This window comes from Lampetra fluviatilis, chromosome 39, assembly GCF_964198595.1.
Source record: "Lampetra fluviatilis chromosome 39, kcLamFluv1.1, whole genome shotgun sequence".
NCBI classification, from domain to species: Eukaryota; Metazoa; Chordata; class Hyperoartia; order Petromyzontiformes; family Petromyzontidae; genus Lampetra; species Lampetra fluviatilis.
This window is the reverse complement of record NC_136313.1, coordinates 2,686,022-2,701,639: the sequence shown is the minus strand read 5'-3', so window position 1 is coordinate 2,701,639 and position 15,618 is coordinate 2,686,022. Positions and strand designations below refer to the sequence as shown.

Genomic DNA, 15,618 nt, shown 5'->3' with positions numbered 1-15,618 from the left:
TCAACGCACGTTGATTGTAAACGTACCTGGCCCACGCGTTCCCCTTGTTACACACACACACTCTGGGCCCTGTTCTCGCTGCGTCTCTTGATCAATGCCCAGAGCCTCTGGCTCGATGTGTTGCGACTGTGTTGTGGCATTGGCAGTCACGTTTGCTTGGACACGCCTCGTGCGTGCGGCCAGCGGGTACGTCGCCCCACGCCGCGCTCGCTAGGAGGCAGCACAAGACTGCGTTTGAATTCAACTCTCTCACGCGGAGACCCACACGCGCAAGCTCTGCGTGCGGCCGCTTCGCTGGACGTTTCATGGTGTTGCCCCATGCACATGTCGCTCATTGCTCACCCTGCACTGCATTCACTGCACAAACCATGGCGGTAGATGCGGATACCTGATTAACAAATGGAAAAATTTCGATTTAAAGCTTTCGTGACGGCAGGGATTCATCTTCTTGGTCCTTTCGGTAAAGTCACGTAGAAGGAAAATAATTGAATAATAAAAATAAAACATAATAAAATAATTCTCACGACGTTTCGGCCACAACGCAAGCATCCGTCTTCAGGTGGAGAACAGGTCTGAAGACGGCTGCTTGCGTTGTGGCCGAAACGTCGTGAGAATTATTTTATTATGTTTATTTGTATTATTTTATTATTTTCCTTCTACGTGACTTTACCGAAAGAACCAAGAAGATGAAATGGAAAAATTTAACAAAACTCTCCAGTAGCAGTGTGTCATTGTGGTTATCCAGAACAGAGACCTTACACGGTGTAACGACGCAATGCCCCGATCCACAAATACGAAGGAGACATTCCAGCGACACACCACTCCGCTGCTCCTGACGCGGTTATCTCGGCTTGGCCACCTGAATGTGAAATTGTAGCTGTTGCTCTGCATCCACATGAGCCGTACGAAAGACGAAGAAAAAGACTTCGTCGACGGGTAACATCGTCAAACACCTTCAATTCACCGCGATGTTGCTGCCTGCTGGGCTCTGCGATGGGCTTGAGGATGGCGAGAGTAATCAATCCGCCGTGAGAGCGACTGATCCGGTCAAATATTGGAAGCTTGGCAGGGTTCAGCCAGGTTAGCACTCGGATGGGACCACTGTCTGGGAAAGCCAGATGTGTTGAAGGTCTGGGCTGCAAGATTCTTGAATCCATCCGTGTGGTGCTTTGAGCATTATGGGTAATTTTTCTCCACGTCCCTCAGTTTCCTCCGACACACAGCCAAACTTTCATTCATGGCATTGGTCAAACATCCCAATAGGGGACCCTGCTTGAAAGAGCCTTGCGACTTTGTTATTATTAGTGTTGGCGGCTATGGGTTTTGATGGAACTTGTAATGTTGATTTGATGGGAGCTGCTGCTGTAAGTGTTGATAGAGGTTGCTGTAAGCGATGTCAGTTGATGGAGTGGACGATGGGTGTTGATGGAAGTGACGGCGATTGATGATGTAAAGGACGGTGGTTGTTGTTTATAGCAGAAGTTGATGACCCTGCATGTTGCGCGCAGCTGTTCCTGGTGTCGGTGTGGAACTTTGAGCTCTACATGTTGCCTCTGGGTCTCTTGCTCCTCTTCATCTACCACTACGTCATGCTGGGAACGGGCAGCCCCCAGGAACCGGTGAGTGACGGCTCACTCCACCGAACGTTCCAGCGTAGCCGGCACAGTCCCGGCGGTTTTGGACTGTAGGCTGTCATCCCACCACCACTACCACCGCCCCCGACAGTGCCTTTAGTAAGAATCAGGAATCTGTGCCCAGTTGTTTTAAATGTTCTGGCCTCGTGCTTGACTCACGATGCGGGCAAAGAGACGCAGGTGGCCTCTTGCAGTGGGTGGAGCTACCTGAGCAGTGGGCGGGGCTACCTGAGTTGTGGGTGGAGCTACCTGAGTAGTGGGCAGGGCTACCTGGGTTGTGGGTGGAGCTACCTGAGTAGTGGGCGGAGCTACCTTGGTAGTGGGCAGGGCCTGCTGAAGCAGGGCCATCCCGAACTGTGATCATTCATCGCATCTCTGAGGATATTGCTCCGTGCTCACTGCAGCATTGCCTAATGTGAAACACAATGCTGGATCAGGTGAACGTAAAGCTACCAAGTTTCTGGGAGGCACAACACGGATACATGGATACATTCTTGCCCGTTTTTAAATCGCCGCTCTCACTCAATCACTAGCCCGGGGCATGTTGTGTCGGGCCATGGATTGTCCACTTCATTTTCCTTCTTTGACTCGTTTGTTCCAATAGCTTAAATGTTAACACACATTGCATTAGTCATAAATAGTCGACCGTGTTTTCTCGCACGCATCTTTCAATGCATGTATTCTGAGCTAGCAAAGTATTTAATGTTGATCTCGGAATTGTAGGTATGTATGTTGAACTTCTCTCGCGCAGTAAGTTGCCAACCGTGCTAATCGGAGGTGCGGGGGAAGGACACCAAACTAAGCACAACAAGCAGTTGTAAAGAAATTAGTTGTCTATCTCGATTTATAAGTGCATAGCTTCAGTGATATTGGAAGAAAGAGCGTTCCAGACGGCCGCAGAAGCGCATCTGAAAGCGCGCGATGCGGTGGCCGTCTTTGTTCGATGGCGAGCCAAAAGCCGTTGCCGCTGCGAGGATGAGCGGAGTGTCACGTGAAGGTTCATGCTCCTTGGCGAGATCAGCGATGTGCCGTGGTTTATTTGTGGCGAGCGCTCTGTGCGTAATGAGTGCAGCCTTACAATTGCCCCATTGTCGCTTGACTCACATTGGTTGCGTGTTTCCGCAGTGTGTGGTGGAGGACATGGTGGTGGATGATGACGACGATGATGAGAGAGACGACAAGGTGAGTTAAGCGGTCTGCTGCAGTGCAATACATTGCAATATATGCAAATTGTCTAAGTTTAAGATTATGCTGTGTTATTATCGAGCTTTGGCGTTTAACTGTCGAACAGAATCGGAATCCTTATTTATCCTGGAGAAATCCGATGAGCTATATACAGCTCTTTTTCACGATGTCCAGTCGGGGCGGGTCAGAAAATTACAACAACAAACACTACAAAAACACGATAGGAGTGCAGAATATAGGAAAGTTGAGCAAATCCCTGTAAATAAATACATATTCTTTGGGTCTTTTGGTAAAGCCACGTAGATGGAAAAATAATAAAAAAGTAAGAATATTTTTCTATCTACGTGGCTTTACCGAAAGACCCAAAGAATATGAATTTCTGCAGTCACGAAAGCGTTAAGTCAAACAAATGTTCTAAAAGTAAACAAATGTCTATTTTACCAGATAATGCCCGCTGAGCTGTTAGTTATTTGTCAGGATCGACTTGGCCACAAATTAGAGCTCAACGGAGTGTCTTATTGAGTGGAAATGTATAGCAGCTAACGACACTAAACGCGTGTTTCTAAATGCGGAGAGGAAAACGGGACCCGGAGAAAAAAAAATCCGCACGACCATGGGGAGAGCACGCAAACTCCAAGTATACAGGCGTTAAGGCCGGGATGGAACCCATGACCTCCTGTACACCAGGCGAGGAAGACAACAATAATTGTTTCAAGGAAGCCTGACTCGGCTAATGAGACACCGAATGTCAAAACAAGTCCGGAGTTTGCAGAAGCAAGCGTATTGCCTGCTTGTTTATGTTGTGTTTTCTGCAAGGACGTAAGTTATTATTTTGTGTTGCGTACAACACAGTGCGTATTTGTAGAGTGCCTGAATGGGACCGCGTGCCTCAAGCCCCTTTGGGTTCACCCCGCTTTAAACTCTCCCCATTAATTTATCCCGTTGCGGGGGCACGTGACGGTGAACTTGCGCGGCAGGTTCACGTCCCCTCCGCGCACGAACACCGCCGTTTCTCTCCCCCGGGCCGTTGTTGAAAGTCATTCACTCCGCGGGGAGACCGCTCCGGCCAGACGATCACGCAGCTTTAGCAGATAAAGGGGCAAGGTGGCTGAACAACGACAGCCTATATTTTTTTCGTTTTCATTTTATTTGCGGGTTAACTTTAAAAAAAATATTAAACATGAGATTATATCTGTTCCCTAGTCGTGGATAATTCACCGGATGTTATGACAGTGAGGTTCATTTTCTTCGGATGCCGATGGGGGGAAACGATGAAAACCAGGAGGCATTTGCGGCATCGAGCAAACTTTGCGGGAACCTTTCGCGTAACATTTTTACCGATACGTCGAGCGTAACCGTGGAAAAAAAACTTTAAACCCAACCGCTAATACCGTTGCTATTTCCATTTTGTTATTAAATTAACAAAGTCCATTGTTAATACCCAGAGATTAAGAAATTAATTAAAAACACAGTGTTGGAAACAGCTTGGGGTAATTAAATTTCTCTTTCAAGGCGGCTCATTAACGGTGTGTTATTAGCTGTGAAATCTTGTTCTTTAAACGCTCTCCGAGTTTGTAAGGCGCTGGGACGTTTTCTCAGCGGGGGGGCGGGGGGGGGGGGGGTTGTGCGGGGCCGTGCTGAAGAAATAACAAATTGTCTGCGGGTGGGTGCCGGGTGCCGGGTGCCGCCGCCGCTAACGGGGGACGTCGGTACGCCCGGGCGGCGACGCGGCAGGGCGGCACCGGACGGCCGAACGCTCCCGCAGGCTCTTTCAGACGAGACGTGCCGCGGTTGCCGTGCGTGTGTCCCCCCCAACCACCGCCCCCCACCTCCGAATCCACGGCTGCCCCCCCCCCCCCCCATTACCAGCGTTCTTCCGCGCAGCAGTTTGAGTAAAATTCCGTGCTTTTCCGAGAAGTGTCGTGGAATTGAGGAGGCGGCTGCCGTCGAGTGGCTCGAAGGGCCGGGGCTCTAACACCTGAGCCAGCACTGCCGAGGACCTGGGCCAGAGGTCGCAACCGAGTACCCGATACCCGTACCCTACCCGATACCCGGCTACCCGTACCCGGCCGGGTACGGGTACCCATTTGCGACCCTGGTGCGGCCGGGTACGGGTACGGGTAGGCCGTGAGTCACTGGTGAGTAACCGTTTGTCACTCATTTCGGATAGGGTACGGGTATCCGTACCCGGCCGGGTACGGGTACGGGTACCCATTTGCGACCCTGGTGCGGCCGTGTATGGGTACGGGTAAGGAATCAAAACCCGTTTGCGACCTCTGACCTGGGCGCAAACCCGGGTGTTTCAGCCACCTGCACTAAAACCGAGTTCCCAGTTGATGGCCTCAGCCCCCGTGGTCACCAGTGAGCATAAAAAAAAGGATTCTCGTTTTCAATTTGTTCTTGGCCAGATTCCTGCATCTCCGTCCGCTTCAATGGTAGTTGACGTACGTATGCATGCTGAACTTCTTTCGCACCAGACGTAGCCAACCGTGCTCATCAGAGGCGCATAAAGATCCCCTGACATTCGTGAGTGTGGGCCATTGTGTGCCAGCGTCAGGGGTCTAATTTTGCAAAGTTCCCAAAAAATTACATCGTACGTTACTCGATTTGGATTATACACATACATTAGTACTGGTAGGAACCTCTTGGTTACACCAGCCCACAGGGGAGTATTGTGTCCGTCATGCAGGGACGGGCTGGGTGGGGAGGGAGGGGCTGGGTGGGGAGGGGAGGGTGGGGAGGTGCTGGGTGGGGGAGGGTGGTGGCTGAGTGGGGAGGGGAGGGTGGGGAGGGGCTGGGTGGGGAGGGGCTGGGTGGGGATGGCCTGGTCACCCCGCGGTGCCCTTATAAAACTCAACGTTTAACCTACTCACGTCGGCTTGTGCCCGCCCTCACAGTCGGGTATATTTGCGGAATACACCATGCCGCCGTTGACCCTGGCCATTGACCGAACAACCCAACGTTCCTACCAGCTCCCTCCGCAGGAATGTGTTCTGTCCCCCCTACTGGCAGACTAATGCCCCAGGTCACTCGAGCAAATTAGACTCATCCTGGTGTCTCGAGTTTTTCTCTGGGAAAAACTCTCCAATGTGCAACTGTGGTCATCCAGAACAGACCGCACAAACGTATAACGGCGCAATGCCCCATCCACAAATACGAAGGATACATCGCATCTATAACACCCCGCTGCTTCTGACGCGGTTGTCTGGGCTCTGCGTCTACATCAGCCGTACGAAAGACGAATGAGACCTCGGTAAAACAAAATCTACTTGCTGATGTTGCATGTGCGTGTGTTAATGTTCACACGCGTGTTAAAGTTCACACACGCGTGAGCATTTGAACACTTAAATTGCGACGTCTCTCCTCTCGGAGATCGCGCTGTTGTTTCAAATTGTAGCCTCGTTCAAGTTTACATTTTTTCAAATTATTTTAATTATTTTCAACGGCCCGTTCTTAAAAATGCATGTAATTGTTTGATGTTACAGAGCGATAAGTCAAGAAATATCTTAAGTGTGTGCTCACCGGTTCCCTGGGGTTATGACCTTGCTCAATCCTGGCCAACACAAGAGTGCATTTCGATTCTCCCTCTGCCTGGCAAGTAGAGTTGTGCGTAAGTTGCATTGAAGCGACCACCTCCGAGCGATTACAGGAGCGACTGCACTCGTGGAGCGGCGGGACGAGCGACTTTTGCGACGACGTGTGAAAGGTGGCATGGACCCAAGGTCGCACTCGGCTACCCCACAGAAAAATCTCTTTCGGACCAACACCGCGGCGATGCTGTGGTTTATCACGTAAAAAAGACGAGATGTAAAGACACACTCGGAAAAAACACGACGACTGGGACTCGTGAGAGGTGGGATCGTTACACGTTGGTTTTTTTTGCCGCTTGACGCGTTTGATTAGCGAGCAATTGGCCCCCCGCCGGGGGAGGGTTACTCCGGCTCGACGCGCACTTGGCCAGCAGTCGCTGGGAGCCGGGCAAACGACGGGGGAGGAGGTTGTCCTCCTGTGTGTTTCGCGTTTGTTCGCGGGAGTAGGTGTGCTCATAATTATAATTTGTCACATCGCACGCAGCCACTACGTTTGCCTTGGATCTTGCGGGGAAGAATAAACGAAACTTAGCCACACAAAAATGGGTAAATTGAATTAGAATATCTTGGGCATTAAAATTTTTTTAATTACATGCGCTGTGGTTACACAAAATATGTACTCGCAATTATAGGCGCAGGTGACTTTAAAATGTGATTTTGATGTTTCAGACACCGGCGCTCAATGCACCACTCATTTGCGATCATCGTCAAAAGGTCTTTAACGTCCATGGCACGCTTTGGTATTCCCCCCCCCCCCCTGGCAGAGTGCAAGCGTTCACCGTGCAGCTAACCGATTAAAAACCGGCTCGGGCTCAGCGGCCGACGGGGCTGACCACACATCCGGCAATGGCTCAGCGGCCAGCGCTCCAAACTGACTGCGTGCGTGTATGCGTACGTGCGTGTATGCGTACGTGCGTGTATGCATACGTGCGTGTATGCGTGCATGCGTGTATGTATGCGTGCGCACGTGCGTGCACCGGAGTAGGGAGCGGAAGTGCAGCGGTTAGCGCACTGTGCTACAAACCTAGCCACCCAAATTCAATTCCTGGTCACGGCCAACACCAGTGGCGATTATCTGAACCGGTTCTGGGCCTCACCTAGGTCGACTCGGTTGCAGATGGGTACCTGGTGTGGTGGGGAGACAAAGGCGGCCAGGCGTGGTCCTGGGCATCCACCCCTTCGAGTGCCGTGCCAGGCCTCATAGGTGCTCGCTAGCAGCACTTGCCCCAACGGTCTGTTAAGGCTTCATGGGGGGTCTGTGTGTGTGTGTGCGTGCGCGCGTGCGCAGGACTCGGAGCGCAAGGGGCTGATGGAGAAGCTGCACGCGTTCCAGGAGGTGTGCGTCAGTGTTCAGAACCTGCTCGGCCGTTTCGCGTCGCTGTGCGAGAGCATCAAAAAGTGAGCGTCACCCTCCGGACGGAGCGCAGCTGTTGGGCAAAAAAATATTTTTTGGTATTTTGTAAAAGAAAAGAAAAAAAAAACAATCCACAGTGTCCAAAGTATTTATATATAATTGAGGAAAAGTTTGACTGGAAATGAGGGAGTGAAGCTTGAATGGTCAGTACGATTGCAAAGTTGCCGAGGATGTGTGCGAGGGAGGCGTTGGGAGTAGGGTTCACTGCCCCAGTGATGAGACGAGTTGTCACAATTTTTTGATTTAAAGCTTTCGTGACTGCAGGGATTCATCTTCTTGGTTCTTTCGGTAAAGTCACGTAGAATGGAAATAATAAAATAATAAAAATAAAACATAATAAATAATTATCACGACGTTTCGGCCACAACGCAAGCAGCCGTCCTCAGGTGGAGAACAGGTCTGCCAGGTGGAGAACAGGTCTGTCGAGGAGACAGAGTCATTCAGTCATTCAGACTGTCTCCTCGACAGACCTGTTCTCCACCTGAGGATGGCTGCTTGCGTTGTGGCCGAAACGTCGTGAGAATTATTTTATTATGCTTTATTTTTATTATGTTATTATTTCCATTCTACGTGACTTTACGGAAAGAACCAAGAAGTCTGGGGTCGCCAAATTTCATTTGAGAATCCTTGAGGTGGCCAGGGGTGACTCGGAGGTTGAAGCATTCAGCGGCCACCACTCAACGGTCCTGGGTTCGAATCGATGTGTCGGCCGCCCGTGACTAAACCCTGGTGTGTGGAGAGTTGATGATCCAGAGCCCTGTCACACCGATGACTGCACAGAAGAACAATAATCCCATGGCACTAAATTTAATTTAGCACTTTTCATCCTAATTTGAACATCTCGTTTTTGTCATCGTTTTTTCCTCTCTCTCTCTCTGTCTCACAATTTCGTCCACCCGATTAGCCTAAATATTAATTCGTCATTCGCATATAATTTGCTTATTTTAAATCAATGATTCCCACTTGCACAATGTGATATGTCTCTCGCGAGAATGTTAATTGGTAGTTTAACTATTTTAACTTTTCCACGGAAAGCCCACTGAGCTCTATCGTTTCAGAAGCGACCTGTACACATATGATAGCTCAACCGAAGCGGCTTATCATGTGGACATTTCTCGCAGCCCAATACTCTAAAGGTGCGTTTCTAAATGTGGAGGGAAAAACCAGAGGACCCAGAGAAAAACCCACACGACCACGTGGAGCACAAGCAAACTCCACATATACAGGCGTCAGGATCGGGATCGAACCCACGACGTCCTGTATACCAGGCGAGGCAGTTAACATCTCGCCACTGTGGCAGTATTCGTTGATGAATGCATGCATGTGTTACGTGTCCATGGTGCTGGTGCCATAAAGTGGAGAAACGTTGCGTTTTGGCTGCTCACGAGAAACCTTGGGCTTGGAACGGAGAGATTCATGGTCTCGTTGTTACAGTTTTATGAGATTTCTCTTTTCACGACTGGACAAGCAGTCAGGGCGGCCAACATTTTTGCAGATATTGCATTCCAAAACTTTATGCTCAGTGTCCAAAAATTGGCTGAAATAAATGTTACTTTAAAAAAAAAAAATTTTTATTAAAAATTAAAATCACACACCGTATGGCGGGGAGATACGTTTATGGCCGACAAAATGACGCCAAGTTGGGGACAAGTCTGGCAATTTGTAATATGTTGACACTGATTTTTTCATATTTTTGTTACATATACGTGTACATCAAGCCCTGCAAATTTCTTTAATTTAACAATTATTTTCTAAACCTTAGAGTTGACAAAACTCATTTCAATTCCGTTTCCAAATTCGTGCCGGACGTCCTCGTTATTTTTTTTACTCTACGGCTGCCGAGCGCAGGTGGCTCCCCGATAATTCCCCACGACTAAGTTGCTCCTCGTGGTTCAATCAACGTTCGACGGCGCTCGCGACCTCTCCAGACCCGCGGGATCCTCGCACGGTTGAGCCCGCGTCGTGCTTGCGCGGGGTGACCGCCATGCACACCAGGTTGCCATGGGCCTGGGGTCGGCAACCCGAGGCTCTGGAGCAGCGTGCGGCTCTTCAAGGGCCGCTTCGTGACGTTATTTCGGTTGCCGACCCCTGCCATAGGCCTCTTTGCACAGCTGCACCGCGTACGTGGCGGTCGGCAGGATGCGGCGCTGCGAACATCTACCGTTGCGCTGCACTGCTGTGCTCCCACGTCTCATGCACTGCCCACGTTCTGAGCGGCATGGTGAAGCATTGGCATGGAGGAGGGCCCTCATCCAGCAGTGGATTGACAAATGGCAGTAAAGGACTGTTGATTAGTTTCTATTTAAATGGAATGTGCATGACCGTAATGTTACCGTGTTGTGCTGCTGTCTCTGTGTGCTGCTGCTGCTGCTGCATGATGCCGCTGCTGTGTGGTCATTCTGCTGCGTGATGCTGCCGCTGCGTGCTGCCGCTGCCGCGTGCTGCCACAGCACGTTTAATTGGACGGTGCCGTTCTTGTCGTGGCTGGCCATGGCGGTGCTGGCCGTGGTCACACTCGTCCTCTACCTCGTCCCACTCCGCTTCATCGTCCTCCTGTGGGGTGAGCTGCGGCGGCACAGCGATCGCGGGCGCGGGCGGCGCCACCGCACCGGAGCCCTGCGGGCCGGAGTGGCCACCTCGGGTGCCGGGCTACGGAAAGGGGGGGAGGAGGGTGGAGGGGGGCAGAAGGAAATCGGTACACGGGGGAGGCCCCGTTTAAATCCTCGTCGCGGGGCCCCGTGCCAGCCACGCCACTGGGCGAGCGGTGCCATTGGGCATGGTTGGTGTGGGGGGGGGGGGGTGACGGGTGCACCCAGCTCCTTGGGCTCGAGTGGATGGGACGGGGGCTGTGCTAGGCTGGGCTGCGCTGAGCCGGCCCGGGCTAGTCGTGGATTCAGGACTTTTTTGTTTCTTACTCCGCGGAGTGCAGCAGCCCGCCACTGAAAAGTGTGAGAGTGCGGCTCTGGCAAAACGCCACCGATCCTGGAGGCCCGTCCAAATTTAGTTTGATCGCTCTTGTCAGATTTTCGCCCGCGTGCCTGGGTTTCGTTGCCGGTCGAATGTTATTGACCAGAGTATACACGCGCGTCGAGTAAGCCCCGTTCAGGATACCGGCGGCGAGACTTCACCGGGATGTTTCCGAGTGGCCTCACCGCGGGCGGCAGCTTCCACGCACGCCCCGCGTCGCATTCACGCCCGTCCTGGGGGATGAATAAATAATAAAACAATAAACGCTACAGTTGTCTGAACCGCGGAGGTTAATAAGATCTTTGGGGGCTGTAAAGCGGAGTGGCCTTCTTTTCGTGCCGGCCTCTTGCCCAGTGTCGATCCAATTGAAACAGCAGCTCTTTGGAGGCCTCCGAGACAATTAGCGCGAGCCCGCGGGGACGGGACGAACGCGAACGTAAATGATGTGAATGAACTCGCCGAGAGGACGAATAACGGGCATCGAAAACACCCACAGCTCTGGAGTTGCCGGAGTGGGATTAACAAACATCTCATTCTTGCTCCCGCCGGGCCTCGCCAGAGTTGTCAGGATATTGCACTTGCGAGTCGCGCGGGACGGAGATGAAATTGACGAGCATTACGGCGCTGTCCAATTACCATAATGAAGTTTGCAGCGTGATGCGGAGGCGATAATGATAGAAGTCGTACAATTGAGCAATTTGTCACCTTTCATTACTTCACACCTCGCAAATAAAAATAGAGCTCACGAGCACATGTTGTTGAGCTTGTCAAAGCCTGGAATAATAAATAGTGATGGTGGTAATAATTTTCAGCTGTTGTCAATCCTCGGCTGGATGAAGGCCTGTCCCCCACGCCATGTGCTGGTGGCGGCGGCAGCGGTTTGGTTTGACGTCCCCACAATGTTTCTTCAATGTAGGTTGGTGTAGCAAGGCTAGAACCGGTTCAGGTATCGTGGACCACTGATATTCGCCGTGGCCAGGGATCAAACCGAGGTGGTCGAGTTCATAGCCAGTGCACTGACCCGCAGTACAAAGATCCGCCGTGAACTTCTTTCTCACCATACAGAGCCAACCGTGCTAATTGGAGGTGCGCGAAGCCTTAACAGACTGTTGGGGCGAGTGCTGTTAGGGAGCACCTATGAAGGCCGGCACGGCACACCAGGGGGCGGGTGGCCAGCACCACGCCCGGCTGCCTTTGTATGCCTGGTGGCGATATTTACACACTGCACCAGGTACTCATTTTCGACCTGAGTCGATCTAGGGAAGACCCAGAACTGGTTCAGATAATTGTCACTGGTGTTGGCCGTGAGCGGGAAGCGAACTTGGGTCGCCGGGTTTGTAGGACAGCGCTCCAACCGCTATATGAGTACTCCCCATCGTAACTGCAGTACCACTGTGACCAGCCACATCAATGCATGAATATACTGTGAACATTTTTAAGTAAAAAATATATTTAGCTATCAACTTGCTGTGGCCGCTATAAATGTGTCACCTACCCTGATCTACCAGTGACCCAAAATATATTTAGTGAGAAATCAAGCCTTAAAATTGGGCTTAGGCAAACGTTCCAAGCAGAGGTTTGAAATATTTGTTTCTATCCATGATGCAGACCACCCTGAAACGCAACTGATGCTTTGCTGCGATGAGATTTGCCGACGATAGCCTCCCTCCTCTCCCCGTGTTCCCTCTCTCCTTCCCCCGCAGGAATAAACAAATTCACCAAAAAGCTGCGGAATCCATATCAGATCGATAACAACGAGGTGCTGGACTTCCTCTCCCGGGTTCCCTCCGACGTGCAGAGGGTACGTGTCTCACTCAGCACGTTGGTTCTCGCATTGTTATGACGCACAACTGATTTTTGTTTTCGGGTGAGGCCACGTAAGGATCTCTGCCCGAAATTGTGCGTTCGCCAAGAGCTCTCCACTACCCGACCGCCAAATTAAATTGTCACATGTGCAAGCGTTTTTACCGCGTGCCAGCTACGATTTGTTTTTCGGCTCGCTCGCCGATACGTTGGCGGACGAACCCCGCGACCAAGTCAAGCAGCCGTTTAAATACGTCATCAGTACAAGATCCAGGAAGCCAGAATAAAAAAGTTCTGGGAAGTCGGAAGTCATTCTAAAACGAATCTATTTTCATTTTAACAGGTAAGGCCCACTGAGCGAGCTGTTTTTCAGAAGCGACCTGGCCACAAATGATAGCTCAACAAAGTGGCTTATGTGTACATTTATAGCAGCCAAATACTCTTAAACGCGTGTTTATAAATATGGAGGGAAAAATCCAGAGGGCCCGGAAAGAAATCCACGTGCCCATGGGGAGAACATGGAAATTCCAAAAAAAATGAACCCGTAAAAACAAAGTTTTTCACTATAAATCCTTTGTATGCGTGGTGGCTAGAGTCCTCTCGTCCTCTGGCTTGAAATGGCTGCCACCTATGGGTCAGATGATTGTCTGCCACCATTAAGCAATTGTTAATTAAATATTTATTTATTTTCCCCTAAACAGTGTAACATTTTGGAAAAAAATTCACGAAAATTAATTGTCACGCACAACGAGTCTGTGTGCAAAATGTCAGCTCGATTGGATCACGGGAAGTGGGTTAAAAAACGACCGAAAGATTTGCACGGTCGTAAGCAAACAAGCAAGCACGCAAGCAAGCAAGTGAACTTAATATAAAGGATTTAAATACAGGTGTCAGGGACGGGATCAAACCCACGACCTGTACAGCAGGTGTGGTAGTTAATATTTAGCCACCATAGCACCCCTAACTCCAACTCCCTGGATGGCCGTGTCGGGTGGTGGAGGGTGTTAACGACACAAATTTGCCCAGATTGTTATGCACCGGCGTGCGTTGTGCCTCGGAGGCCCTCCGGTGCGAGTTTTTTCACATCGCACATCGTTTCTTTTACATCTCATTTCTTGAGAACTGCTTTTTGTGTTTAGTTTGTTGTCCTTCCCCCGCACCTCCGATTAGCAAGGTTGGCTACATACATATATACATAATCGAGCCAGGGTGCTCTGCTTTGATGACTCTGAAGGGCTATTTCCCAACACGTCGCCCATTGTATATTTTCCTTAGTGTTATTGACGAATGGCTTTTCTAAACAATCAATCGGGTTAGTACTTTATAATCCCACGTGGTTCACCTCCCATAGGGCCCAGCTGATGAAGCTGTTGCTGTCGCCAGAGATGTGTTAATCGCCAATCTCGTTCGTGACGACGGGCTGCTGTTGTCGCTGCAGGTTCAGTACCGGGAAATCAAGCACGACCTGGGGCCCAGTCCAAGCAGGAAGAAACGTAGCAACCCGGGGTAGATGCCAGCACGTCAAAGACAGGAATGCGGTATTTTATTTTTTACGATCGCAAATGCGGCAAGGGACCAAGTCGGAGATCTGTCGAGGACAACGTCCCGCCTCCTTTTAAATCTGAAACCCATGCATGTATTTTACAATGCGGTAAGAATGCATAACTGTCAGCCAGTGAATGTGATATATTTTTAACCCTCTCGACAATGGTGTATTTTATATTAAGCGAAAAGTGCAATGCTCAAAACTTACGGTTTGTCTCGTCTGTAGTTTAAACGCTTGTTTGAAACATGCGCAAAGGTAGCTGTGCTACTGCCTGTGACTTCCCCTCCCCCACTTAAGGACAAAAATAAGTTGATTTTATCGTCTGTCGCGACTTGGAAACGTTTTCTTTATTAAATTAAAATAATGCAAAGATACGTGCCTTTGCACTCCAATGGATCGTGACGGGGAAAAAAAAATTGTGGTGTTTACACATCCAGCCGCGCATGTTTACATTTTGAACTGGGGCCATCGTGAAAGCCACCTTTGACCTTAAGTAATTTACTACGTCTTTTAAGAATTAACTTTCAATGAAGGTGATGTAGTTTTAAACCCTGCGGAGTTCCCCAGACCCTGGTGCCCTGTTAGTTTTCTTTTGGTGAAGACGGAGGGCGTGTGGAAACGCGTTAAAAAGGGGCCATCTTTTAAACAATCTTCGATTTACGATTTTCTCAAAATGCAAGTCCGGCTGACGATGTTTTTTTTTCTCAAACATTTAGCTGGAATTGCAAGATTCTTCCTTTCAAGGATTTTTTTTGTCTTAATTAAGTCTTTTTTTAAAGATGACATCATCTGGGTTTAATGATGGGACGAGGGGTTATTTTAATCAAAGTTATGAACGTTGGTCTTCCAAGCCATGGGGTTGAAAATGGCTAGAGGAGTGCCAACGGAACCCATGCGAATGCAAATACTCATCGTTGATACGTTTCAAGTCAAGTTGCATCTATTATGTACGCAGCGAATATGAAAATGTTCTGATGCATGTAAATCATAGCTTTATTTCTGTACAATTGGACGTATGAAGTATATGAGGAATGTACAAACATACAGTAGAGACACGAATATATAAACAAATTTGCAAATGTTGCTAGGTTTTTGGAGACTTTAGTCATGGCTGTATTTTCCATGCTCTCGCAAAATAAAGTATTCATTTTGCAGACGTTTGTTCACAAGTGCTGGTTGAAAATCCCCCAACTTTTCAGTGTTGAAAGTATTTACAACTTAGAAAACCCCAAGAGTGTCCATGTTAGCCATACCATGGCACAATACAAACATTCTTAGAAAACTTTAAAGCTTAACGTTTTGACCTCTTAGATTCCACAACCGTAGTCGTACAGAATCCTAATAAAAACATTCTGAACAGACTTGCTTCACGGTTAATTAGCAGGCGGTGTGCCAAATGTGTGTTTTCCTCCCACCGTTATTCCTAAATTTCTGCCCACGTTCGTTTTCTGCTTAAATTCCAGTACACAAATTGAGGTT

General features: G+C 49.6%; 1 protein-coding gene across 8 annotated transcripts in view; it reads left to right on the top strand.

Annotated features, from left to right (window-relative positions):
• The window catches only part of MCTP1 (multiple C2 and transmembrane domain containing 1), a 155,656-nt gene extending 140,432 nt beyond the window's left edge, over window positions 1-15,224 (top strand). For 7 of the 8 annotated variants that reach the window (XM_078874442.1, XM_078874441.1, XM_078874444.1 and 4 more), the window contains 6 exons: window positions 1,509-1,619; window positions 2,760-2,816; window positions 7,698-7,807; window positions 10,274-10,383; window positions 12,494-12,591; window positions 14,032-15,224. In XM_078874442.1, the coding sequence (XP_078730568.1) occupies window positions 1,509-1,619; window positions 2,760-2,816; window positions 7,698-7,807; window positions 10,274-10,383; window positions 12,494-12,591; window positions 14,032-14,103 (558 nt within the window). In that variant the 3' untranslated portion in view covers window positions 14,104-15,224. Of the gene's footprint in view, window positions 1-1,508; window positions 1,620-2,759; window positions 2,817-7,697; window positions 7,808-10,273; window positions 10,384-12,493; window positions 12,592-14,031 lie in introns of those variants that run through there. The other variant, XM_078874445.1, reaches the window with a different exon arrangement.
• The last annotated feature ends 394 nt before the right edge of the window (window positions 15,225-15,618 follow it).